The 27,929-nt window shown below is 39.6% G+C and overlaps 2 protein-coding genes across 2 annotated transcripts; both read right to left on the reverse strand.

Annotated features, from left to right (window-relative positions):
• Nucleotides 1-863: 863 nt before the first annotated feature.
• Nucleotides 864-9,101, reverse strand: GABARAPL1 (GABA type A receptor associated protein like 1). Its single transcript, XM_037847720.1, has 4 exons — nucleotides 8,742-9,101; nucleotides 4,571-4,649; nucleotides 3,467-3,585; nucleotides 864-2,247 (listed from the first exon to the last, which is right to left on the reverse strand). The coding sequence occupies exons 1-4, from the start codon at nucleotides 8,829-8,831 to the stop codon at nucleotides 2,182-2,184; spliced, it is 354 nt and encodes a 117-aa protein (XP_037703648.1). The 5' UTR covers nucleotides 8,832-9,101; the 3' UTR covers nucleotides 864-2,181.
• A 7,768-nt stretch (nucleotides 9,102-16,869) lies between these two features.
• Nucleotides 16,870-23,732, reverse strand: TMEM52B (transmembrane protein 52B). The gene is made up of 5 exons (XM_037846859.1): nucleotides 23,153-23,732; nucleotides 22,217-22,260; nucleotides 20,466-20,504; nucleotides 19,781-19,950; nucleotides 16,870-18,453 (listed from the first exon to the last, which is right to left on the reverse strand). Exons 1-5 carry the CDS (start codon nucleotides 23,237-23,239, stop codon nucleotides 18,230-18,232), a joined length of 564 nt encoding a protein of 187 aa, XP_037702787.1. The 5' UTR covers nucleotides 23,240-23,732; the 3' UTR covers nucleotides 16,870-18,229.
• Nucleotides 23,733-27,929: the final 4,197 nt, after the last annotated feature.

Here is a 27,929-nt window from a genome sequence, read left to right on the forward strand (position 1 = left end):
CAACTTAGCTTTTTCAATCAATGGTTTGGTGGTTGGCAGAACCCTGCTAAGGTGTATGGACCACCTATTTCTTTTTTGGTGACTATATTTTATCAAACCCTAAACAGGTAGATACCACTTGGGGACAGAGCTGCAAAGGACTAAAGAGGGTTAGAGATGGGTTTTAAGGCTCTCTAAGAAAGGAGTTTCAACTACTCTGTTTTTCATTGTCTAAAATAACTCGTGTTCCCACCAAACACCCACATAATAGTTCCTGAATGACTGAGACTTTCTTACAGTCAGAAGACACTAAGCTTGTTCCGACCCCAGGGGCCTTACCTAGGTGCCATTTCCTTCTTTGGGAGATGGTGGTCTCAGACTGACAAGATGGAGCAGAAAAGGTGTGGTTGAGACAGCAAAACCAGGTGCACAGAGCAGTGATTCTCAAACTTCAGTGTGAAGCAGAATCACATGGGGAGTTTGTTAAAAATGCAGACGCCTACGCTGAGATTCTGAGTCAGCTAAATCTGGGACAAAGACTAGGTGCCTGCAGTTTTAATAAGCACCCCTCCCCCCTTCTCCATCCCAGATAGTCTGATGTATGCATCCTTCCAACTTCAGTTTTGAGAAACAAATAAAGCAATGGCAAAGCATTAATCTGCAGAGAAAATCACCACCAATGCACCAGACACATTGCCCCACCACACCATTCCCCTTTGGACAGTAATTCCTGCTCAGAAAAGAGCTGAGTGAATATGCCTATGTCTGACCATATGTGAGCATTCATTGCTAACAGCCACCCCCACTCAAAGTCTTCTTGCCTCACAGAAGCCACATGCCATCTATTTTAATACACATTAAAGACAATGTTTCTGAACCCATGGTGGAGTTTTCAGATATGCAATTATTTTATTTCCTTGACCTGACAGCGTATACTTCATTATACAAGCAACTGCAGCTGACAGAACTGACACACAGATTTTTCCCAACAGGAAAGACCCTTTTCATTAGCTGAGATGAACTGAAATGTCATGTCAGAGTGTAATTCCTGCTCCCCATCCCCACCCACATAATAACCCCTAGAGTGAAAATAATCAGAATCAATAAAGTCCCATAAATTACTAAAGCTATCCTCTCAAAACTGTCAAATGAGCAGCTGCAGTGGATGAAAACCCAAGGAGGGAAGCCGCTGGCCATCGCTTACCATTTGTGTGTGTGAGACCGAAGGGATGGTGGACAGCAAGCAGTAAAGGATCAAGAATTCTGGATGAATTGCTGAATTCCGGATAGATAATCTATCTCACATCATACCTGCCCCTTCAATACATAAGCCATCTCTGACCCTATACATGGAAAGAAGTTTGGACAATGCTAGAGGAGTGGATTCAGCCTGTGATTTGGCTCAGGCTCATTTAAAGTCCAGGGCAGATGTGGGATAAGAGGCACCAGAAACAGAGCAAGTTAGACAGATATGCTCAATGCTCAGTCAATTCCAGTTTAATGCCATCACATCTATCTTGGTAATCATAATAATCTCATGTCTAACTCCTGTTTTCCAAAGGTAAGAGAGCTGCATTTACATTTCTGTGTCTGGTGTCCATCACCCCTACCAGGGTGTCCTGTGATGTTTGTGTCTGAGATTACGAGTGAGATGAGAGGGAAGTGATGTGGAGATCTGAGAGCAATCACCAGTCACAATGCTTTAATTACAGTGGATTTCTCTTTTGGTCCCCAGGCATGGTCCACTATCACTAGTCCTAAAACAATCCTGGTCCACTTTCCCTACCTGTCTTGCACAAATGTCAAAAACAGAATCTCTGCCCAAAGAGAAGGAAGAACAGGAAATTGCTGCTGGATCGAAGTCATCTCTGGCCTCAACTTCCTACCTCCTGACCCTTCTGTGAAACTGCACACAAATTAATTCCCAGCGATGCTGTGAAATTAAATCATTCCAATTACTCTATCAAAGCCAGTCCAACAGCTCTGTCCTGACATGCTTTCTCCCTGGGCCAAGGAAGCAGCAAAAAACATCAATTGAGCATGTGAAAATATGATGAAGGCATGTGCAGTGTAGTGTTTCCAGATGTCTTCCCTTTCTTTCTCCTCCATGGTGGGAGCCCTCCCTCTTTTGCCCTAAGTCCCACACACACCCCACCCCCAGCCCCCAAGTCCAGGCGCTCCCATCTGCTGGGCTGTCACCACTCACTTCCCATAGACACTCTCATCACTGTAGGCCACATACAGAAAATAGTCTTCCTCATGGTTGTCCTAGGGGAAGAGACATAAGATGACAGTTTAGAAAACACATTCCTGTTAATTATTTGTAGGATTCTGAGCTTCACACTACATTGTGAATAGGTCTAAAATATATCTTTAGCCCCAGTTAAAAAGAAAAACAAAGAATAAGTGGAAGCACTTGGAGTCAAAGTTTGAGCTGAGTTCACAAATAAAAAACCTTCACCAAGAACCTAATACACATGGGTACCAGGGATGTGAAGGAGGCTAGGGCATAGTCCTTACCATTACTCATTCTAGCAAGGAAAACAAAGATACAACAAAACATATATACTGAATGGTACATTATTAGGGAATAGTTGCTACTAGGGAACACAAGCTATGGAATAAAAGTTAGCTCAGAGGTTATTAGAAGTTTCTATGACTCACTAATGGGGCACTATAATATGGCAACATCTTATGTGAAATCCCTTAAGGAATAACAGTTACAGTCTCAAGTTAGACTTAGAGCATGATAAAGTGTTTGACTATAGCCTTATATTAGATTCTGACAGATTACTAACTAAACTAAATAAAATCACATATATTATTCTCCCCAATTGAATTTCTCTATTAAAGACAAATGAATCAATTCTATAGACTTTGCCTTAATTTTAAATTTCATTTCATCTGACTCACTATTGCTCAGGGAATCTGCTTCACAGTTTTAGTTCTATCCTTAGAAGAAAAGGTTTCCTTGTTTGAGTATATGTAGTTTTTTTAAGCTAAAACTTCAGAGTTTACAGAGGGAATTAAATTTTGAGCCAAATCTTTGGAGCTGGAAGAAGTTACTTTCAGAATTAGAAGGGGCCAGCTTTCCTATTTTGGGGAAATAAAAAAATGATTTAAGATATAAACACATAGTTTGCTTATAAATTATATTAACCAACAAGAATGAGAAGAACTGCAGCAGGAAGCGGCTTTGGGTTTTTTGTAATCAGAAACCATTTCCTGCTATTTCAATAAAGATAATCCAACATTAAAATATCACAGTAAGGCAGGACTGAGAATTCAAAAGGATTAGACCTAGTCGGGTGCTTGATTCCTAAAGGACAATGGGTGTCTAATCTCCTGGAGCCTTACACTGCCATGTGTAAGAGGATCCTGATAAATAACACCTCTTGCCCCACTTCCCAGGTGTGTTATCAACACACACTGAAACAAAAGCTAGAGGACGCCCGACCACGTGGTTTGTGGTGACTGAGACCATTACCTCATACAGCTGGCCCATGGTAGCACTAGTGGGGGGGATAGTGTTGTTGACAAAGAAGAATAAGGCGTCCTCAGGTCGCAGGTGGATCCTCTTCCGGATTAAGAAGTAGAACTGGCCAACTGGATGAAGGAAGGAGGTAGATTTTAGAGAAGTAATGCAAAAAGGGGAGAAGACAAGGGATTAGCAGAAGGGTAAGTCCCAGAATTCCATTGCGCCTGTTTCCTCTGGGAGTAAGTACCAGTCTTACAAACTATCGAAGCAGAGCCAAAAGCTTTCCTAGAGCTTTAGAAATAAAACTCAAACTGGCCTGCACCTTCCCTCACTTGCCATCATGGAGTTTACTCCTCAGTTCTTTCTCCATCTTTCCATTTCAGACACTCAAATCGGAGGACTACTTGGAGGGAATACCATGGTATGTCCAGGCCAAAACACCACTGCCATTGTTGAAATCTGACCTAAAATACACCTCTATCACCACCTCCATCCCCTAAGACAAACTGCAGCGATGGAAAGAAGTCCCCTGGTGCCGGTAATCTTAACGTGACACCTCTCCCAGTATCAGAGCAATGAGCTGAGTTCAATGCTTTACCTTTTCTTGAGAATACTGAAAAATGTGCAGAAGTCTGATAGTCAACTCTAATAACCCTGTAGCAAACATATCTACAAAGTCTCCTGGATTCTGTGGGTATTCCCAGAAACGATCAAGATGAAATACGAACATATTCTTTATGAATCTCTAAAATGTAATCATCCCAAGAAACTAGTCTGTTTTTCCTTTGGGAATAAACTGATATCACAATCACAAAGCCGAATTTTAAAAGTGGTTTAAAAAATATGTTGGGTTTTAAGTGTTGAACATGCTCCTTGAAGGAGCATGATGCATACAACCTACACTCAAGTGTTCAGAAAATGGATTGACAGATAGCTGGACAACCAGACAGATGGCTGATAATTTGATAGCTCTATAGACAGCAGTTCTCTGGAGAATCTCAATCACCTCCTTCAACTCTGTACTTCCTCTCAATCTCACAATCTCAGGCACAGAATAAGGACTGAGAATGCTTCGCCATGGGAGGAAGGGTCGGGGGAGGGGAAGAGCATTACCGGTGAGGTCAGAGGGCACGAGGTACTTCCTCTTGTCCAGATCAGGCACTCTGGCTTTAGGAGCCTTCTCCACGATCACCTGGGAGAAGAGGAGAAAGGGAATGAAAGCTACAGAATCCAACCTCGTATTTTAACTTCCACATCCTATAGTCGCTGTAGTCGCTCTATTTGAAGTGAGTTTGTCACATAAGATGAGGCCTGACACGACTTTTCCATTTCCCATTCCCCCTCCTCCTTACAAATTAACAGGAAAATGCAATTCCTTAGTGAGGTCATAGCTTCATTTCTGGAGTAAGAAGAGGATAGAGAAGGTTGTGATGAAAAGTAAAGAGAACCTTGATTTTAAGTAATTACAAGTTACCTGCGAGGTATACTATAGGGCATACACCTTCAAGTATTTAATTAGCGTCAAGAAGACTGTCTGCATGTTCTTGGATGGTCCTGATTACTTCCTAGTTTTGTTTATTCTTATAACTGCTTTTTATTAAAGGTATGGAAAATGTGGTTTACATCTTTGTCAAATTTTTTTAGAACAAGTTCCAAGGAAATTTGTTCAAGACACTACTTTATTAAGTGAGATAAAGCAAGAATTAAAACAGTTCATTATAGTATAATGACATTTTTAAATATAAAGTCAGTACAACAATCTATATATCAGTGTTGATTCTCTGTTAGGCTTTTAAGGGATTTTCAATATCTACATTAAAGACTTCTCTAATACTTTGGGTTTTATAAAGATCATATATTTTTTTAATAAAAAGAAAAAAATGAAGGTATATGAAATTTGGAACTTTTATACAAAAATTTATAAAACAGAAAAGTATTTGTGGTAAAAACATGAGCTTTATATTTTTAACTTAGAAAATAGGATCATTCTAGATAAATGATACGGGAGTACAGGAAAGTTCAAGTGAGCCGCAGAAACAAACACTGAACAAGAACCTCTTTAGTTGTGTGATCTTCAACTACAAACTCTCTGAGCTTCAGCAATCCAACGAGCAAAAGGAAGATGAAGAATTTCCAATGCATCTTTTACAAAGTCATGGGATAGACACCATGTGAACTTGAGTAATGTTTAAAACTTTATGTTAAAATGCTTTGGAAATTATTTTTAAAATTACATAAACAAAGATTAATTTGAAGGGAGGAGTTTGAAGCTTTTAAATTGAAGGGACAGATTAAAACAGTGAAAAACTTATTTTGTGTTTACAAAGAAGAAGAATCCTGCACCAGGAATATCACAGGGACACAATCATACTTTATATTTAAAAATAAAATCTGAGGTAGAGAGATGTCAGTCAAAATTAAAAAGAAAAAGTAGAAAGAGCTTCCTGGAGAACTCAACAAAGGCCCAACAATGAGATTGACAGAAGGCAGCAGAATTAAAATCACAGGGAAACAGGGAGTCTAGCTTTGTGTCTCCCCCAAAGTCTTGAGTCTCAGCAGCTCCTATCACTAAAAAGAGATGGAAACTACAGAGGACAGGAGCCAAAGAAGAGAGACACCTGCAAAGGCAGGCCAGGAAAGCATTAAAAATGGCCCTGGTTTAGAAGAAAGAGTTCAGGTTTCCAGGAATCCCATCCCTATTCTTCACTTACAGTGGACCCTTGGGCTAGATGCTTGCTTCTTTGGGCCTCATCTGTGAAAAGTGGCTAATATTCTATAGGCTTGTTAACAAATTAAAGAAAACAGACATTCTGCTGGCTCTTAGCAGCTTCCTATTAGGTCACAAGTTTGCAAATAAACTGTAGCTATAAAGATAATTTCAAGATCTCATGAGCTCCTTCCCTCCCAAAGCACCAGCACACTTATTCTTCTAGATGGTAGCTATACAAAGATTTATAGCTAGATGGGGCTAAACTCAGGTTATGTGAGTAGACAGGGGATGAGATTGCTCTAATCACACCTATGCTCCAGCTGGGAGGGGCTGTAGAAATCATTTACCTGAACCCTATTTTCCCTATACAGGTCATTTTAGCACCGTGAGATTGAGAAAGGGTGCTGCCTGAGAACACAGGAATTCAAGCAAAGCCAGAACTAGAACCCAAATCACAGAACTAAGAGAGCATATAGCCTCTTCTCCCTGCGTCACAACTGCTGGAAAGACCACCAGCTGAGCACCTAACAAGCGGTTTGGAAGTCTGGCACTGGTTAAAACATAACTAGAAAAATCCTGAGAGCTGAGTGAGGGCCACAGTGGCTTACTTATTACCACGGAGAAAAATATTTAACACAAAACTAGAAACAGGAAAAGAATAGGAGGATCATCTCAAATATGCTTGGTGAATGCGGGTAAACGGTTGAAATGTGGAAGGCTTGGTTTTGAGGAATTATATGGGAATTTTAATTAGCTTTAGGAAAAGGTACATTTCAGAGTTTGTGAATTATGTAAAACTATTGGCACAGAGCCTCATATTTAGTGAGCCCTGAATAAATGGCCGTCATTTTGCTTACTGGCTTACTTCTCTGGTACCATATTACCCTGTGAGCTCTGGAGAGTAGCAAGTTTCTTATTTTTCTTCTCTATTTCCAACACCTAACAGTGCGAGGCATACAGTGTGCACTTAATTCTAGTTAACAGAACTGTATTTGAAATTGGGAAACATATGGAATGGAGATTAGGGGCTCTCAAATCTCCAGAGCCTGACAGCTGGGGATGGAATCCCAATTCTGATAATGGCAAACCACCAGCAATGTGCAACCTTCAGAAAATTACTTTATTTCTCTGTGCTTCAGATTCTTCATCTGTAGAATGGGGGTTTTAACTGTGAGGATTAACTGACTGAATATACAGAAAGCATTTAGAATAGCGCAGGGCAAGTGGTAAGTTATCAATAAAGATGAGCTGTCAGTTCTTAACATTACTTTTAAAGAGGGAGATTAGAATCAGGGGAAGCTTTTAAAACAGTCACCCAAGGTCCAGACATCAGTAAAGTAATTTGTGAAGCACCCTTTACTGAGTAATAAGACTAGCGCCAATTCTGGGCAATGGCAAGGCCCTAAACTCTCCTCTTCCTTATAAGAAAAGGACTACAAGGGGCTTCTACTGTTGGGCTAGTTAAGGCCCAAGTTACCTAGCATAACTATAAGACAAAGTTAGGTAAGTACTGTAGAGAAGATCCAAGGAGTGAGTACCTGCGGTCAAGAAAGGACATCAGATAATTGCAATTCCTTTACTTACAAATTACACGTAATACTTCTCCTAATGTCCCTGCCTGAATTTAAAACAGCACAACCTTAAGGTCGCTGCGCCACCATCTCCAAAACCTACCACCCTTCTTCCTCCTTCCATTCCGGCTGCGCAGCCTGTATTAGAGAAAAACCAGGCAAGTGGGCGGGGGACGGGGAAATGGGAAAAGCGCCCGGATGCTAACGGATGCCTTAATATTTCTCTTCCTCCTCACTGATCGCACTACTTTTAACGCCATATGCCAGGTTCCAAAACAGAGAGAAAGGGGCCTCGGCCCTGCCTTGTTATGTCCAGGTACACTTTGATCAGAATAAGTAGCGGAGGGAAGGCTGGCCTTCCCCACACATGCCCCCTGGAGCCAAGAAGGATGAGGCCAGCGGGCCGCTGCGCAGAGAACGTGACCTTGTTTCCCCGGCCAGGCCTGCCCCGTGGTGCGCGCCCCCTCCCCGCCCCCTTTCCTAACAGTGATGGAACCCAAGAAAGAGCCCACTGCCTTCTCACCCTTTCCTTCCCAAGCCCAATTATACCAGGGTCAAAGCCAACTTGATTAAAGAATCATCTAAGGCATAGATGGATACGAGCGAAGTCCATCTTCTCCGCGGCTTCCGTAACAATATCCCTGCGCTCTTAAAGGCAGGAAATCAAGGGCCCCAACTTAATCACTCTCGCATAAAAGGGCCACATTTTGTGCAAATTTCGACCTCCACATCGGAATTGCTGAGTCACTGAGACGTAGGCTCCGCTCTAAAGATGCGATCAGCCATAAAGATGGAAACGGGCCCTGGGGATACGGGCTTTAAAAGGTCCACAGTCGGAACGCCCACTGGCTCCCACTGCTAGTGAAGGGCGTTCAGGATTAAGTAATTTATAGGGACCTTTCTTCTCCCTTCCGGTCCTCAGCGCAGCCATCCTTCACGACAGCCACCCTCGCCCCGGTCTTTTCCCATTTCCCCTCCCCCTCCCTGTTCCCATTACACTCACTGGGACCCTGTCCGGATATTTCTTCCTGATCTTTTCGCCTTCCTTTTTTCGATACTCAAAGGGATGGTCCTCCTTATACTGGAACTTCATGATGGACCGCAGGGTTTCTGAGATTCCCCGGTCGGGGCCTGCCTCCCTGGCTGAAGATCGCGTCTCTCGCGTATTGCTTCCCTGCGCCAAATTTCAATATGAATCAGGATCGCTTCGGAATGCCAGCTCCCGCCGCAACACTCGGCAGAGCGATCAGAAAGGTTCTAGGGTCCCCTCGTCTGGCGCTAGGGGACAGCCTGGCAAAGAAATCCCAAAGGCTTTCCCAAAGAGCTCGGGACACAAAAACAACACAGCAGCGTACTGGTATCGTGAAGTCACGAAACCCCTCCCTTCGCCCCGCCCCAGAGCTCCAGACCGCGCGGTATAGGGGTGCTCAGAAATATCTTCTGTTTCATTTTATTTTCTTTCTGTCGAGGTTTATCCTAACTGGATTCCATTGCATACCTGAAATTGTTTCCCTTACTGTTTTATTGTAAATTTCAAATGAACGGTCGTTTTAAAACGAAAAGTGTGTTCTAAAGATGTCTTCTTCCCTCTCCCTCGCTGTTTCTTGGTAGGGCCCCAAAACAAATACAAAGGGCTAAAATCCAGACTTTTCCAGCTGGTTGGAATCTGGGGTTTGGAAAAAGACGAATGGAGGGCCTGGGATCCCATTGGCCAGTGCAGATATGACCCATGCTTGTATTTTGCCCTTTGCCCATTTAATTGGACCTGCCCACCTCCCCAGGTGCTAGGCTGGCCTCCTCCCCCCCAGGGCCTCTCCTCCCCCACATTCGCGTCAGTTTTGTTTGGATGCTTGCCACAGTTTGCTCCTAGAGCGACAACATAAACACAGCGTGACTCAGGAATCTGAGAAGATGTCCTACGATGAAGGGCATGAAGTATAATCCGTATCCAGAGGGGATGCCGGCGTAACTAGTAAGGCTGCACGCATGTCCAAGTACAGAAATGATGCACTTTCTCTTATAATCCAGAAGTTGGGCTAGTCTTCCAGAGAAGAAAATATCAGGCAATTTTAAGTGATTCATTCAGCAGCTCTCGAACATTTTTTTTTTTTTTCCCTTCTGTGAAAATTCATTTGAAGGATAGTAGGGTTAATTGTGCTTCCGGTGAATAGGCTGCCCCGGGAGGAAGGATGGTGGAAGACTCTGGGCGGTGAGGCGGCTGGGAGTGGCGCCTCCCTCCCTACCAAGAATGAAAGAACTAAGGCTTTTCCAACTGCTGGTAACGGCGACAATTCCTGGGGCCCGTGGCGGGAAGGAGGGCAGAATTTGTGAAAGATAAAGAGTGAGGAAGGTCCGCTTTTCCCTAAAAGAGTCCAATAAGTCATTTTTAAAAAGGGTTTTTACAACAGCTCTTTAATTGAGAAGTTAAGATTTAGGGGATGATTATGATTACTGAACCATTATATAAATATTCCTTTTTACTCTGTGGTATATTGGAGTACATGGAGGGAAATACCTGAAATCTCTGAACTGTTATCCAGCTGCCTTGATCTCTGATAATGATTGTAAAGCCTTTATCTTGTACTGTTGGGATTGTAAAATCCTTGTGGACTGACCCTCACTTATACCCCTTTAACCTGTTTTTCAAGTTTAGAGCCTTATGATCACTAAGACAGCCTCTAATATTATTAACCAAAGGCCTGGAATCAGCCGGAACTAACCCTCCCCAATTCCAAGGCTATTTTGACAAACGGAGCTGGAGCTGGATCTAACCAAAATGGGCCCATCTGACATGCACAGTAGCTTAAGCTTTAACCTATAAGTGACCTATACCTCATTATAAAACTAAAAATCACATCCATCATCATTCTAAGGCTGCCATTTTCTTACATACATTCTGTGACTAAGCATGTAATCAGTCAGTGCATGCTCAAAAATTAGATAATGTCCAACTTCTTCATCTTAAATCACTGTGCTGTTATACCAAAACCTGCCCATCTTTTGATACTATAAAACTATCTGAATTACTGCATTTCGAGGAGACAGATTTTTAGGCAGATAGGCCATGTGATCTCCTGCTTTGCACCTAGCAATATATTTTTTCTTTCTTTGAAGACTTTTGGTGTCTCAGGAATTGGTCATTTGAGTGCTTGGGGCAGAGAACCTACCGCTTTTGATCGATATCAGCATTCCTTAATGTCTGTCTTCTTTTATCAGGGTCCCAATGTCTCTGATTTTAAAAAACAAACCTATAAAATAAATGAAACCAAATTTCATAATTGAAACAAGGAAGATGAATTGAAGAGTCCCACTTCTTGATGTTAATTACTTTTTTCCATGGCCTCTTTCAGTCCTTTTTACAGATGAAAATTTATGAATGTTTGATCACATTAAGTGTTTATAATTTTCAGTCCCTGTTTTCAAGCTGAAAATAGTTTAATCAACTTCTAGTCACTCTTTTAGCTTTGATCCAAATGTATTTAGATCTTTCAAAGCAATACGTAACTACTAGTGGAGAAAGATAATTATGGTAGAGATTGAACTGTTTTCTGAGTAAATCAACTGGAAACAATCATGTCTAGTTAAAATGCTGTTTTTAACCTTTATTTTAAAAAAAGTACAGTAGCAATTTATATATTAAAAAAAATTGGAGATGAAATTTTCACTAATCATACTACCAAAAAGCTGTCGTAGATGCTAATACTTTGTCTTAGAATACCCGTGTTGGCAATTTCCAAGATTTGCTTTCCTCTTTTATTTAAAGATATTGTACAGGAGGTTATTTTAAATCTATAACACATTCAATCAGATAAAAATATTTCAAAATTCCTTTTTTAATCAAAGAAAAATAATACATTAAAAAGCTCACATTTTCCCAAATACCCGTTGCAATTTTTTATATAATCTAACTTTTTATGCTTTCAAGAATTAGAATCTTTCTAAACTTTTATGAGTATTTTCAAACATGTAAAAAAATTCAAATGTGATGAACACCCGTATACTCACCGCCTTGATTTTTTTCCTTTTTTTTTTTGGTCTGGAGCATTTGAAAGTAAATCAGAAACAACATGATTTACTATGCTCAGTGTGTTCCTCCTAAGACTGAGAACATGCTTCTACATAATCATAATATTGCAATCACACTTGTATTATTTTCTTAGGGCTGTTCTAACAAAGTATGACAAATTGGGTGGCTTAAAACAATAGAAATATGTCTTCTCACAGTCTGGAGACTACAAGTGCTAAATCAAAGTGTCAAGTGTCCCATGGTCTACTTTCTCCGAAGGTGCTCCGGGAGGATCTTCCCTTGCTTCTTCCTGGCTTCTGGTGGTTGCCAGCAATCCTTGGCTTTCCCCGGCTTGTGGACATTATCACTCCAATTTCTCCTTCTGCCATCAATGTGCTGTTCTCCCTTGTGTCTGTGTGCCTGTCTGTGTCTCTGTCTTAATTTATCTTTCTTACTAATTATATCTGCAAAGATCCTATTTCCAAAAAGATAGAAAATGGAGGGTGGGTGGGGAGGAGTAAATTAGAGGTCCAACATTCAAATACCGGAAGTCTCAGAGAGACAGAACAAAGAAAACAGAGGAGGAGGGAGGCAGGTTTATTTAAAGCTTGCTATGCTTTCAGAATTTTAAGGGAAATTAATTCCAGCCTAGAATTTCATACCAAGACAGACTATCATATAAGTGTGAGAGTAGCATAATATGTTCTTAGCCATGCAAGCTCTCCTAAAATTTACTTCTTGTGTACATATTTTTGGAAAGCACCCCTAAAGTAAACCAAGAAAGAAGACATGAGATATAGAAAATGGGATTTAACACAAGAAAGAGATAAAGGTAATTTACAAGATAATAAAAATGGTTAGCATTTATTAATCACTACATGCTTTACATATATACTCTATATAGTAGCTCCCATAATCCTCAATAATATGAGGTAGATGTACTCATTTTATCATCATTTTACAGATGAAGAAATTGAGGCACAGAATGATTAAGTGACCAGACCAAGGTTGGAAAGGGAATAAGGGGTAGAGCCATCATTTTAACCCATAAAGCCTGGTTTCACACGCTTAATCATTAGAGCTCTCTTTCTTGCTTCCCATAATACTGATGTAATGGAGGAGGGGAACAAGAAATGTTCAGATGTGTGATGGTAATAAAGGTGAGATGGTGGTGATAAAAAAAAGGCTGACTTTTCATCTTTCTCAATGGAACATCAATAGATTGTACCCCAAACAACTGAAATGAAAATCAGGAATAGAAACATATGCATAGAATTTGGAGACATGTACATTAAAAACAATTAGCTAAAAAATTGGGAGTAGAAAATGCTTGTGTGGTGAGGAGATGCTATTTTTCTTCACAAGCCTTGTAGATCTACTTGATTTTCTAATCTGTATAACAGTATACACTTAATTATAAAGAATAAAAATTAAATTGAAAAATAAAAGGGTTTCTCAGTTTGGTGTTTGAAATGAGGAAGTTGAGTTTAAAACTGAGCCCAGTCACTCAGCTCTGGGCAAGTTACATTACTTCCCTGCAACTCAGTCTCCAAAACTGGAAAAAGGGAATGAAGAGTTTGGAGAATTAAATTAGGTAATGTACTCGATGCATAATAGCCATTCAAATGGTTGTGATTACTTATCAGTTATTTGATTCTTGATGAACTTTTGTCCTCTTTGAATTGGATTTGAGTTGTTCTACTTTGGTATTTACTGAGTTTAAAATTACAGTCCGTTGGGAGAGGGAGAAGGTGGTACTCAACTTCACCACCTGTAATAATTAGCATGAATATCATAGGGGAGAACAGGTTCTAAAGTCTAGTCCAAGAGGAGAGGTACAAAAGAGGGAAACTGTATAGGCAAATTTGGTATACAAATTGGGACTCAAGAAATGACTTAATACTTGAAGCATTGATATCGTTTGTCAAACAAGAATGGCAAGAACCAAAGTGCAATATAATCAATTGAAAGATGAGTACCATCACTTTGGGATTGTATGTTATGTGAATATATCTCAATAAAATTGCATTTAAAAAAAAAAAAAAGAAAGTTGAGTACCATGAAGCTGAAATACAGAGAAGAGGCTTTAAATGTAGGCTGCCTTATTTCATAACATTGCCTATAACTAAGTTTTTATCCTAAAAATTAGAGAACTGTTGTCAAAGGGGATGGCTCAGTAACCCTAATGGTCTCCCTGACTCCATTTATTCATCTTCTAGTGATACCCAAGGTATCTTACAAGATGCATCATTTCTTTTCCCCCTTGAAAAACTTGCAATGCCTTTCACTGAATATAGGATAAAGTCCAAACTACTTAAGCTCACAAATAGGGCCTTCCATAAAAATATGCCAACCTATATATGACTCTCAGAATTTTTACTATTTTTTACTGTTTTATACTATTTTTACTATTCTCCATGATGCACATTGTCATTTTTTTTCTATCTTTGCTCATAGACAGAATGCCCTTTTATCATGTCTTTGGCTTTTAAAAGTATGTCATCCTTTGGGTTCAATTCAAACACTGCTACTTTCATGACACCTTTTCCAAAACATTGAAATTATGGGGAATTTTGAGGTGGGAAATTGTGCAACCCTGGATTCACCAAGGTGAAGGTGACAACGGAAGGACTTTGACCAACATTACTCAGAGGGAGCATGTTAAATATTTTCCACAGCTGAAATCACAATGTATCTTGGCCAAACCATAAATCACTGAAATCGTTTCCCAGCCAGTCTGCTCAAGGGCAGACTGACCATCCTGGCCTTTTATTATCTTTCAGCCAATCTGCTTACCCAAGGAAAAGAGAGCAAACTTCCATGTTCCCAGACTTTGCAATGTTTCTCCCCCCTCTCTTAATTTTCTAAAAATAAATCCCACTTTTGCTTTACTTCCAAACTCTCATATACAAGTAAACTCTTAGCAGGCTAACTAATCAGATTGTCTAGTATGGATCTTACAGCTACACCTATAAGACAAAATCAATAGGAATCTATGCTGCAATTCCTGACCTAGAACTGGACTGGAAACAGGCACACTGTGCTGTTCTATTTGCCTTTGGAACCAGAGATGGAACTAGTCATCACAGCTCAATCAATCTACTCTCAGATACAGCTTCCACCCCAGAAAAGAGCCTGCATTGCCCTTGTGTCAATTAAAATATGCTCATCTTTCAGGTCTCCACCACAGATTAGGAACTTTGTGCTGGCCAGAGTCGTTTCCTTCTGTCATTTCACATAGCACTGAACTCTGGCCCACCCTCCCTGTAGATATTGACACCTTCCTTCAGGTATTGGCATCACACTAGGAATAACCCTGATTTTTTCCAGGAGTTTGTTTTGGCAAATAAGAGCAACAGAGAATGTGTTTTCTTGCCCAGTGCAATCACCCCAGGAAACCCAGAGTAAGCTGTTGAAGATGGGGGCTGTAACTTCATTGCCAGGCTGCAGGGGAATTGTCATGTTTGTGTACTCTAGGGCTGAGACAGAGATGCCTGCTTAAAATTAGAGCAAAGACCTAGACAACAGTTGTGTAATAATAAGATTTCATAACCACTTGCATTTGAGCACAACTTAGATTTCTGCTGAAAAGAAGAAATAATTTATATTCATTTCATCATCACCCCAATGCCCAAGCCCTTATAGCTTTTAACTAGGATTTTTGCAATATGCTCCTAGCTGGAATTTAGTCCTGACTCCTTGATATTTCAGCTGAGAGCTCAAACCTTCATCGGAGTAATGTTTTTAAAACACTGATCACATTATGGAATTCTGCTAATAAAGCATTAAGTAGCTCCTCATTATCTTTAAGTTCAGTGTCCAGATTGCTTAGCACAAGGCTTGACAATGTGCCACTCTTCTTCCTTGACTCCAGGTTCCAGGCTCCCATATACAATTCATACAATACTATTGAAACTTTAAAGTACGTTCACATCTCAGTGCTTACGCTCCCATTATGTCCTCTCTCTAGGTGAATTTCCTCTCCGAAATGCATGCTCTCTGAAACTACTCTGGACTCTGCACGTAGGAAAATCAAACAAACTTCTCTCTACACAATATTCCCTTGGCACTTTATACAGTTGTGTACTAAAATGTAATTGCAAACAAATATATATAGGAAAATGCTGGTAGAAAGTGAGCAATAAAAGAAGGAGATAAGAGAAAGAAAAAGGAGGAGAACAAGTATGGGAACTAAGTCATTTCATTTATACCCACTTGTATGTATATACATTTTAAATTGATGGCTTCCAAATTTTTATCCTGCAGTCCAGACCCCAGAGTCCCAGGTGGGCAGTGTAGGTGTTGGGAAGAAATCATTTAGTTTCCTTGACCAGTGTTTAAGTTCTGAATGGTAAATGTGAGGAAAATTGAAAGGGTTCAAAAAGGTTGATAGCAATAGCGAAAGTAATTGAAGTGATTAATGGATATCTCAGATTGAGTAGGAAAGAACTGAAGCCAGATTGATGCCCATTGCTTGTGACAAAATGGGAGGATTTAGAAAGGGAAGACTTGAGCCAGGAGTTGTACTAAGATCATACAGATGAAGCAGATCGTGACAAAACACACTGAAGGCTGAAGACAGAAGATAGAGTAACTTAAAGTGAATGAACATGATTCCATATTTTAAATAAGGTGGGGGATGGGTGGATATCTCTTTAGAATAAAACCCTTAGGGACAGGGTTTCTTTCAAGACCTTTCTAAGCTCTTCAACATTTTAACTTCTTGAAGACTGTGGCATCTTGATGGATGGCTAGACTTGATTCTGGACTATTTTATGGTATGTTTGATGATGAAGTGATTCATCTGACAATGGTAAAACAAGGCCACGTCAGGTGCTATTAACAATTCATACATTTCAACAATTTCCAGAGGCAATCTGATAAATGACTCAGGATAAATTCAGATCACCAGCAGGTTATAATCATAACATTTTCCTCCTCCAGGCAGAGTGAGCATCCCAAGAAAGCATTTAATGATGTGCTGTACTAATCACTCATTCCCTGTGTCTGTATTGCCTTACAAAGTATTGGAATTAATTGCTTAATAAGCAACACATTTTCTCAAATATTCCTTACCGCTACACAGAACATAATAAAAAGAATCACATATCTTTAGTTAAGCTCAATCAACAAATATTTATTGATGAAATAACACCACTTCAGATGTGACTTGGGTATAACATAGCAAGCTGGCAAAGGGATGGGTTAGTATACAATTTGCAGATGAATCATAGCAGGCAGGTGAAAAATAGATGTCAATAATAAGAATAACAACAAGTACATATGCATAATACCTTATGAATCATGTCATGTATGTTTAGCTTATTTGATCTGCACACGAATTCTGAGGTGTTATTATCTCTTCTTTTACGATGAGAAAACTGAGTTTTAAAGATTTTAGTGACTTATCTAAGGTCCCTGGAGAGTAACTTTTCTCCAAATCTGCCTCACCTTCTAAATATTTCAATAAAAAACTGTGGGGTGGGAGTGTTTTATGTGGACAGCTTAGTCCTGCACAGCAAAGTGGTGCCATGGGAAGGAGCCACCGCAGGCTTAGTTCAGTGTTAGTTCTTCAAGAACTGGAGAGGTGTGCAAATAAGTCCAAAGGGGAGAGTGGATTTTCCACCTTGCAACCACTAGGTGGCAGTGAGGGCCATCACTAGAGACTAGTGTGTCTCACTGCAGGCATCTTGTGGCTTTAAGTAGCCAAGCTGGAAGGAGGAAAGAAGCAAAGCCATGCTATTCTTTCAGAGTTGTCATGTAATTAAGTTAGCAAAGGGTGTGCATGTGTGTGTGTGTATTTGTTTGCAGGACAGAGGAACTGAAAAAACTAATAGAACTCTTACTGTCCTCTATGCAGTATCTCATACTGCCTGGGGGTAGAGCCAGAGTGAAAGATCTTGATATTTGGTACTTCTATACTGTATTCCCTTAGCCCATACTGGCCATCCCACTATTGGATTCTGGATGTCTAGTTGGGTATTGTATGATGTCTAAAATGGTCATTCTCATTCAGTATGGAAATGGATATTCTCTCAAGAGCCATGAGTTTGCTGCACTGATGCTGATGGCTGGGCTTACACTGTTGTCTTTACCCTCCAGAGAAAAAGGTACCTTGCAGTATTATATGGGGATAAGAATGTTATATGCATTCCATAATTGAAGGCATTCGGGACACCTTTGATGCTTTCCTGGTGAGTAACGATCAGCATGGCTAACGATTAGCTGCCAATTTGGCCATTGTATAAAGAATGAGCTTTCCTGATCAGAGCATTCCATATCAGAAAATATGTGTAGCTGAGAATGAAGAGACAGTACCCATCTTTTCCATGGAATGATGTTTAGATGCTATCCTAAACCTTTTGAAAGTTAGAAAAGGAAATGTTTCATGTGACTGTGTCTGTGAATCTCTTCAGAATCTGGGGACATCATCCCTTACCCCATTTGTATAACCAAAGTTCCCATCAATTTGAAGAGTGTTCTATTCAAGGAGACCCCTTCTCCTTTGGAGGCAACTGCTTTTCTTCTGGCACTGGAGGTAGATCAGGTGCTTTCTGCCCACACCTTGCTACAGTGAAGCGACTCATATGAAGAGCTTCTTCATACCCTGGGAGTGTGTCCAGAGAGGAGGGCAACTGGCCCAGGGAGCCGTGGGAGTGAGCTACTGCCAGGATTCTTCGAGCTGCAGAGCCAAACACTGACTGGAGGGCTGGTGAAGAAAGAAGGATAGTGATATGGTAAACTTGACGTCATCAGAAATTCGAGACTTACTTTGCACTGAATGCCCCTTCCTTTTTAACAAGTGTCCAAACTCATTTTCACTCTCTGCTACAAATTTTATGAAAATTCTCTGGAGCTTGTTTAGAAACCAGCTTCACTCTCTGATAAAAGACTTGTCTGCTTCTGGTATCCTCAAATAGTCTAAATTTTGTTCCCATAACTGTATACACTTAGAACCCTTTACACCAACCTGAAGATACTGCAGACTCCTTAGGAACATTTATTTATACTTAATCTTTTTTCCAAGAAGACAGTGAGAAAAGAGAGATGGGAAAGATGAACCACAAAGAGTTTTATCATTCTTTCTTCATAAGAAAAATTAAGAGTGTGTTGGCAATTGGTGTTCTGCCTGGTATTTACTCCCCAGATTTTAGGAAAGAATAATATAGAACAGAAAGAAAAGGAAAGTGTCTTATGATCAAGAGGATATTGGAGTGAAAATGTAATGTATCAATACCTGAAAAATAAACTTCTAAAAGTACACACCACTAATTTCTCTAAAGATATAAAATAGTATAAAATTTACTATAGATATAAAATAGAATATCTATAACAGAATACCTTCAGAATATACTATAGGTTCAAAGAATAAAATAGGGCATATTGATTTTCACAAAATCCAAGACATTTTGGAAGAAGGATATGCTCAGGACTTAAAATAATTTCAGCAAAACGATTTACAAACTGGGTAATTCATGTATGGAGTTCATTATCCTAAGCTGTGGCAAGAACTTAAAAAAAATGTCATAATAGGTTCAAAAAGATCTTGAGATTACAATGATTCAAAAATGACAGAAATGTTGAGGTTTCAATTTATAAGATTAATCTATACAAGCTGATTTAAATGAGAAGAATCATTATTATAGAGAACATTCTAGGGTAAATGAGCCATGATTTGGTTTTTACATGTAGAACATCTCCAACAATCTTGTGTTGCCATTTTCAGGCCTTGGTCTCCATGTGAACCTTTTGGCTTTACACCTCACTACCACACACAGGCCCCTGCCATAAATTCCTGCTCTGACAAATTTCATCTTGTCTCCAAACTTTCACTTCCTTTCTTCACTTTATCATCATCCTCCAGATAAATGACTGAGATGAGAACAAGCAGAAGTGAGAGCTAAGATCACTATGCAACTAAGCTTCCAGAAATTAAGACTACCCAGAGTTCTAGAATTGCTAATACTATTAAACCAATATTTCTACGATTTTGTACCCTCCTAGTCCTTCCCATGTTATAATGTCCATGCACCCACAAGTGATAGTGCTCTGAAGAGTGCTGTCATGATCGAAAGCGATGACTGTCACTTCATAGGGAGGTGGGCCCCCATCTTCTCCATTTTGCTGGCGACTCAGGCAGCAGCAACGGAAGCACACAGAAGTCAGGCCGCACAGGAGAAGGAGCCCTCCGATTGCCACCAGCAACCTGCAAGGAGCCCAGGGAGTAAGTGAGAGCTCTGTGATTTGACTTGTTTCCCAACTCTGTCATAATCAGTCTTTAATCGGTGCATTTTGAATTCTTGTTTGAATGTCTTACAGAAAGATCATATGATTTTAATTCCAAGGCTGGAACTTCACCTCTTTACTCATTGGAACAATTGATAAGAGATTTGAAGGTGATTTGGAGGGGCTGTTTTTTCACTTCATTGAAGTAATCTCTCCCCTGCAGGGAAATTTCTAGAATAGACCCCAAGGGAAGGAAAAAACAATCTTTTGATGTTGGCCAAGGAGATGATATTGAAATAGGAAATCCTGACATTGTCACATAGGTTAGTGATGAGGAAAAGAAACTTTATGAGATGCTAGGCGTGTAGGCAGGCTGTCCCAAATATTTTCTTTATGCTGACAGTGTGTTTAAAAACTTAAAAAAAAAAAAAAGTGACCCTAGAAAAAATAAAGTCTGTTTTGAATGTCTTCCTGGGTATCATAGCTGAAACTTACCATATATACCAGAGGTGTACCCAGTCTGTGGTCAGGCAACTAGGAAGAAAAAGTAAAGTTTTTTTTAACAACAAAAATATAATCAATGCCTGCCATAATTCCAGAAGTAATATGACACTTTGTTACAATAAAAACATATCCTCTTCATTATAGTTTGTATTATTTAAGCTTCACTATAACCAGCTGAATCTGTCATGAAGTGGAATGTCTTAAATATGTTTTTATACCAAAAACAGCATTGTGCCAATCATATTGTACGACAAACTAAAGTAATGATTATGAACATAGTGTTACAAGAAAAAGGTAACCATGATGATTATAAACAGTTTTGATGACAATTATCAAGAAAGACCTTGGAATGCAAGTCTTGGAAATAACGGGTTTGAAAATGAATATGAAAACCAAGTTTTGCAAATATTTGCAGTAAAAAAAATAAGTAAAGAAAATTTCGATTATAAGCATGAAATCAGTACAATTAAGTTTGTAATTCATGTTTTGCAAGCTGTTGCAACACTCCCACCCAAAAGAGGGCCCTGAACTTTCACATCCAGGATTAAAACTGATATGCATACCCACTGAGACCAAGCAAGAAGGGGTAGAGTGAGGGGGTAGAAGCCAACTTCACCATGATGAACGCTAACTAAATATTCTGGATGAATTATGGCAATTATAAATGATAAATTTTCTCTGGAGGGATAAAAAAATAGAAATGGTATGAGAGAAAGAATGCATGATTAGAGCAGAGGCTGGAGGGGGAGGGAAAAGGAACTATTTTTGTATCTTTGAAGATGAGAACATTTTGTCATTCAATTATAATTTTTGGTACATAGAGCTATTGAAATCTAATTCTACTTCCTCTCTTTGGTCACATGTTTGTAGAAAATACAGTTTGCTTTTTCATTGAACAGTGTCACCTCCAGGTGTTCTCATGAGTGTCATTAGTTCAAGCCTCTTCTAGTTCTACAACTTCAGGCTTCTGATTCTATAGGAGAGAGCTCTTTCTTTGATGATAGGTATCTAAAACCTCAGGCAGCATGTGTTAAGTAACCAAGGTCCAATGTGCATGTGACAGGTAACCAAAGCCATCACCATTTCCCCTGGGTTTAACAGACATGTCTATTGGGAAACCCTTCCCGTGGCTAAATATGTCTTTTCCTTTAGCCTGAACAAATCTTTTATTCACACTGTCTCTGCTCTTTTTATAGTTTGCCACCAAATAGAATGACTCTCTTGCACTTTATCTTGATGTCCTCTTTGCATAAAGTTTAAATTAAGGGATAACTACATCAAAGCGGTAGCTAAATCAAGCGTGCAATAAATATTAACATGCTCTAAAAACTATAAAATGCTTTTTGGACTTGAAGTGGTGAAGCTACTTTGGAAATCACCCAGATACGGTTGTGACTAGATAGTGAATCCACTCTGCCTTGATGAGTCACAGAGAAGTATGGGTAAGGAAGTCTTTTCGCAAGTCTCTATGACTGTATACACAGAGACTAATTCTGTCACTTCGAAGGGAAGATTGGCTTTGAGAAAAAAGCCGTCAGCAATGTTATTTTGAGTAGCTAGGATGGCATAATAGATGTCTTATTTTGGGATAACCCGTCTATGATATTAGTAAGCTGATGCCTATTTAAGTAAAAATGAATAAAGGGAAGTCACAGATATCTAATGACATCTGGACCCTATTTTGGATAATGATGTTTTCATCTATCTTTCCCTCCTCCCGGCTGGGATTTCAGCATACTTACTGTTCAGGATTGACACAGTTTTCCTCACTTCTTGCCTCAGGAAGCTGTAAGAAGGGAGACAGTTTCAGACGGGGAAATAGTCTGATCTGCTGTGTTCAGAAGACTATCAGTCATCACTTGTGGTTGGGTTTGTTGGATGAGTTGGTGAGAGCAGGGTAAAGATGAGGACACGGTCATAAAGTCAGTCCATGTTTCTGAATGTTTGTTTTCACCCCTCCCATGCTTGCCCACTATAGTTCTTCAGGTGAGAGGACTTGGAAAAAAAATACCTAATCCATGTGATTTTGGTGGTGGGTGCACATGATCACATCTGTGAATGAGGAGCAGCCATAGATATCACTTTGTCTTAGACATTTCCTGATCTGTCCCTCAGGATATTGTTATTGGCCTCCTAATGCCTACCCAGTTGCAAATTAGATTCTATTCCACTGCCCTTTTCATTCCCTAAGCACCACATCATTAATTTACCATACAAAAGAAGAAGGGGAAAGGGAAACACAACACAATTTATGCATTGAATACCTACTACTTTCCAGCCTGCTAAGAATTTTAAATATTTTATAATGTTTAATCATAATAAATATTTTATAACAAATAAACATAATAACCATGGGTATAGGGTATATTTACTTCGATGTATTGAACTGTATTTTTAAAGGTTAAGGGATTATGGAATAGGTGTTTAAGTATCTTGACCAATTGCACACACCCATAGATGTAGCCAGAATTCAAATCAAACTCTATCATAAATTAGTACACATGCATCAATGTAACCTCATAATAAATAAACAAACATTCTGCTTATTTATCTCCCCAATTACTACCCCTCATATATCTCTACCCCCCAAGTCCCAAGATTCTTCTGAGATTTGTCTGACAAATTAAAACAAAAAACAAAAAGAAGGCTTCTTCCTGTCTTTTCACACTTGAACTCACCTTTTGGATGAAAAACACCAGGAGAGAGGAGCCCAGGGCATGGGATCCGGCACCCATCAGGCTGAACTCGTGTTTCTCCAGGCTCATACACTGAGGTTCTGTTGTCTCCTTTCCACGTCCTGTGCCATGCCTGACTTCTTGACCTAGAGGACTAAGGAGAGAAACTCTTCTCAGCAATAAATCAGTTTTCCCTTCTCTTTCTTTCCCTCTCTGTCTCCCTTATCCTTTTAGCTTCTATTTTCTGTGGTCTGTCTCTCCTCTTTCCTCCTGATTTCCTTCTCTACTTCTATTTATGTTTTTACAGTCTTCTCCACATTTGCTTCCATTCGCCTTCTTCCCTTCCCTTCCATTACTACTTCTTTCAATATATTTTTTGATTTTCTTTCTTCCACTGCCCCCAGAAGGAAGACAATCAAGGAGGACACATATATGCTCTGAATTGGTGTTTTTTTAGGCAATGATGAGGAACTTGGCTTTGAAGAGGGTCAAACGCAGATTGCTGGTGACCAACTATGTTCTCTTCCCCATTAGAAAACGTATAGTGTTCTTGGTCCCCCACCACGGCACTCTAGGGAGACTGTTGAAGGCTGAAAGTAACCTCGCCAGTCTCCATTCACCCTCCCCCAAACCCCACCCCCATGTTACTAGCTCCCCTCTCTTGCTCTTTGTAATGTAGGCCCTCCCCTTTGCTGTGTTGATAATCAACTCTCCTGGTTCTGGGTCATTTCTTCCTAGCCATTGCAGGAGGACTGAAACATTGTCAAATGAACTGGAAAGCCATTCCATTTTCGGAGAAAGCAGGATTGAAGGTTGGACTTTCCAGATGCTACTGATGACATCCCTCTCCACTCTGACTTCGGTTCCCGTTGAAACAGACAAGTCAGAGAGCCAACTATATTGTTTCATTTTGTTTTAAAACTGGATTCCAAGATGTATTGTAGTCTTTCCTCCTTCCTTTCTCCTCCCACCCACCTTCTCTCTTTCTTTCTTTTGTTCCTTTTCTGTTAAGTGTCATTGCTATTGAGAAATACATCTTGTCACCCAAGAAAATGAAGCCTAAGGTGGGAGTAAAAAGAAGTACACATGGAAAGAGGATCAAAAATTTAGAAAAAAACAAGCTACAGAAACAAATGAGTACTATACCAATTATTTATACATAAGAAGGTAATCTATTACTTAATACAAATTATTTCATAAGAAAATTTTAAGGTTTGATCATAAAATAGATACCAGTTATCATGGCACTTTGCACAGAGGCTGGTTGGAGCTTGTCAAAGATGATAGTTCACAAGGATGCAAACCAAAGCATCTTTCATATCCTTTCTCACTTTGAAAACTTAATAAACCAAGTGATTGTTGAGGACAGACAGGTGGGATGGATCCCACTCTAAGGGTCCTTGCACAGCATGTGAATGTGATATGAGAAGGGAGAATATAAACTTAATTTTTTTTCCTCAGCAAAAGAAATCAAATAGTAGGAGTGTAGCCTCTTATGATACCGGTGATTCAGAATCTGTCAGTTACACAACTAGATGAGCGATTGTATTCTTTCAAAATGTAAGGGAGTTAGGGTTAGGATAAAGAAGGTTTTACAAATTTAGCAGAGAGCTTGGTAAGGTGAAAGGTATTTACAGGACAAGAAGAGCAGAACTTGGCCTACCACTAAATTATTACAGAAGTTATCCAGCCCTAAAGTTTCTTGTTCATAAAACAGGAGCAGGAAATACCCACTTGACCTGCCTTTGATGTTGTTTTGAAGAGAAAATACAATCAGAGGCATGAAGGTGCTTTGAATAGAATGTTTCTATTCAGAGTTCTATGTAGCATCATTAATCTTTCCTTTCTCTTTCTCTTCTCAGCCAGACAGTAGGGCATCAAGGCTGAGTCTAGCTAGATTGCCTTGGTTTAAATACCTCCTTTGTCACTTAACTCTGTGAGCTTGGCAAGATATTACATCTCTCTGTTGACTCAGTTTCATTTTATATAATATGGAGTGATAATATTTACTTCATAGGCTTATGAAGAGTCAATAAGTTAATATGTGTGAAAAGCATATGATTTCCCTGATATTATAACAAGTACTTTATAAGTGTTAAGTAAGATTATCCTGGCTTCCATTCAATTTTACTACTGAGCTTCACCTCCAATATGCTTCATAATAGACGGCCCTTATATGTTGCTTTTATACCAATCTTCTCCAGACAGCTTTTTAGTTTCCCAATATTCCAACTCTTGAATATTTTCCCATGCTAGCTTGGACTTCTCTCAGACATGCTAGTCCTTCCCTGCATGAACAGGTTTGCTAATTAACAGGACTTTATTTTCTTCATTGCATTTCCCTGTCATGTGATTACCATCATCTTTTGCCCTCCAGCTTCCTAACAAGTTTGAACAAAATAGGACTCTGTTACTGACCTCCCTGTTATTTCTCTTTCATAGAATTGCTATTGCCACATTTTTTCCCCCTGACCAGATTATTCTCTGGGGAAATGAAGGCTGGGGAAATATAACTTCTTGTTTTCCTGATGAAAGTGATTGTGCCTTGTGGCAATTTGCATTCTGAGCTCAGTTGCTATCAAAGCCTCCATGGAGGAAATAATGAGACAGGAAAGAAATTTCTGGTGGGAAGACTTAGGAGGGTCTCCCATCAATCTCATGGAGAGATGGTAGACATGAGCGGGTGAGTAGGTGGGGTAGCAGGGAATGATCTCCTACAGAATCTTGTTACAATCCTACACAATCTTGTTGCAATTCCATTAAGCTTGTGAATCATTAACTTACACCCAGGCTGTTAAGGACTTGGAGTGGAGCCAATGGAAGGTTCGTGTACACGGGCGTTTTCACCTATAGCTTCAGGGAGTTGTTATACAACAGTAATAACAAGTGAGCTAAATAATTGCTTATTTCTGGTTCATTTGATTACCTTCTTTTTGACCTTGCCTAGGTCAGTTGACCCAACCTGGTTTCCCTTCCTTTCTGCACCTCAGTGAAATAAAGGTCAGGATATTATTAACCTGAGGCATCAAGCTCCAGCTACAAAGAGCTGAGTAAGTGAGGTGGGCCACAACTGTGGCTTTAAAAATAGACAACATGGCAAAAGAAGCCAGATCCATCTTGCAACTATTGGGAGCTCCACCAGCAAATGTCTCTGTCTTGTGAGCCAAGGCGTGGCAACTGCAGAGGCATTGAAAGTATAGGAAGAGTATTTGATTTAAAGAATTTTTGTAAGGCAAGAGAATTAAGTTTAATAGTTTTTTATACTGTATGAAAATTATGCGTGGCCATGTAAAGCAATAGACATGAATTATCTCACAGTTTCTGTGGACTGGGAATCTGGGCACAGCTTAGTTGTGTCCCTTGTTTAGGGACTGACAAGGCTGCAATCAATTCAGCTGGGCTGAATTCTCATCTCATGACCCAACTGGGGAAGGATCCACTTCTAAGCAGCCTCAGGTTGTTAGCAGAATCCATTTCTTGTAACTATAGGATCCATGACAGCTTGCTTCTTCATAGCCAGCAAGAGATCTAGAAAGAAAGAGAGATTCTGGCAAGATGGGTGCTATACCGTTATGTAATCACGTTTATGGCATCACATACATTTCATCACCTTTGTCACATTCCATTGATTAGAAGTAAATCACAGATCCTGCACACACCCAAGAGGAGGAGATTACACAAAGCTGTTTATGTTAGGAGGCAGGGATGTTGGAAACCATACCCCATGGATCTTTAAACCACTCCTGTAGACCTTTAAAAACAGGAGAGGAATCCGTTTGCTTCTGTTAGACTTGGCTAGAGAAGGGCAAAAAATGACAATTCTGAGGAGATGGATCCCACAGAAAACTGTGATTTCTCTAGCTTCCCAACTCTTCACTTTTGTGGGTACTAAATATAAACTTCTGTTTTGAGGAAGAGTTAAGAAGAGATTTGAGGGTAACCCTGGTGTCAGTATTCTCTGCTTCACTCTGTACTTTTAAAGTCTTTTATGAAATGAATACTCTCTACTTTGGTGATCCCCAAAGTCTCTCACTGGATCCTTTAGAGAGAGAATCATTACTGCCTTTAAAATATCTCTTAGAAGATGCCACCTATGTTTTTTATTATCTGGCATAATTGAAAGAATGTTGAACTGAGTTCTTGCATGGCACCAGATAGAAAAAAAGACACTCAGCAAACCCCTTAAACTTTTCAGGCTTTAGTTCCACTTTCTCAAAATAAAAGAATCCAGATTGAGTTTCCTTAAATTTCTTTGCATTTTTAAAACCTAATGTAGACTGATGATGTTATCATAGCTAAGAAACTCAAGTATCATAACTGTCCATCGTTTGAAGAGTATTACCTTATTCATTTGATAGGGCAGGAATGGTAGGAGAGAATAAGCTTTTCTTTTTAGAAGGAGATCTATCCTTATTTTTAAGTGGTTTGTAATCTAGTTGGGGAGATGGAATAACATAAATGGAATTGCAAAACAATATATTGCACTGTTAGAATATATAAATGAAGAGAGGAAGAAAAAAATGATGATGACAATCCTAGGTGTAGATGTTAAGTAGTGAGAAACTTTTTAAGGAAAAAAAAAATAGAACTTTATTTGAAGAGAATAAGGGATAGGTAGGGCTTGTCATCACAGCCTGGACTGCCTAGTGAGCTTCTTATGTCCGAACAGACAATGGATGATCACACTCTCTTGAGTCTCTTGGGTCAAGTGTGGAGGTGGTATCAGAAGTCTGAGGAATCTGTCTCAATTGTAGGCCTTCTCTAAAGGTGTAGTTCTTTC

The sequence above is a fragment of the Choloepus didactylus genome, chromosome 8 (genome assembly GCF_015220235.1).
Source record: "Choloepus didactylus isolate mChoDid1 chromosome 8, mChoDid1.pri, whole genome shotgun sequence".
Classification (NCBI taxonomy): Eukaryota; Metazoa; Chordata; class Mammalia; order Pilosa; family Megalonychidae; genus Choloepus; species Choloepus didactylus.

Bases quoted from the DNA above. Each gene is read 5' to 3' on its own strand.
- GABARAPL1 (XM_037847720.1), bottom strand. From the start codon at position 8,831: ATGAAGTTCCAGTATAAGGAGGACCATCCCTTTGAGTATCGAAAAAAG. The intron at 4,650-8,741 runs GTGAGTGTAATG...CTCTTCTCCCAG, and splicing joins AATATCCGGACAGGGTCCCA to GTGATCGTGGAGAAGGCTCC. The intron at 3,586-4,570 runs GTAATGCTCTTC...TCCTTCATCCAG, and splicing joins CGTGCCCTCTGACCTCACCG to TTGGCCAGTTCTACTTCTTA.
- TMEM52B (XM_037846859.1), bottom strand. From the start codon at position 23,239: ATGAGCCTGGAGAAACACGAGTTCAGCCTGATGGGTGCCGGATCCCAT. The intron at 20,505-22,216 runs GTAAGTATGCTG...TTTTCTTCCTAG, and splicing joins AACTGTGTCAATCCTGAACA to TTGCCTGACCACAGACTGGG. The intron at 18,454-19,780 runs GTGGGTGCATGG...TTTCTTCACCAG, and splicing joins TCTTCAGAGCACTATCACTT to CCCTCCAGTCAGTGTTTGGC.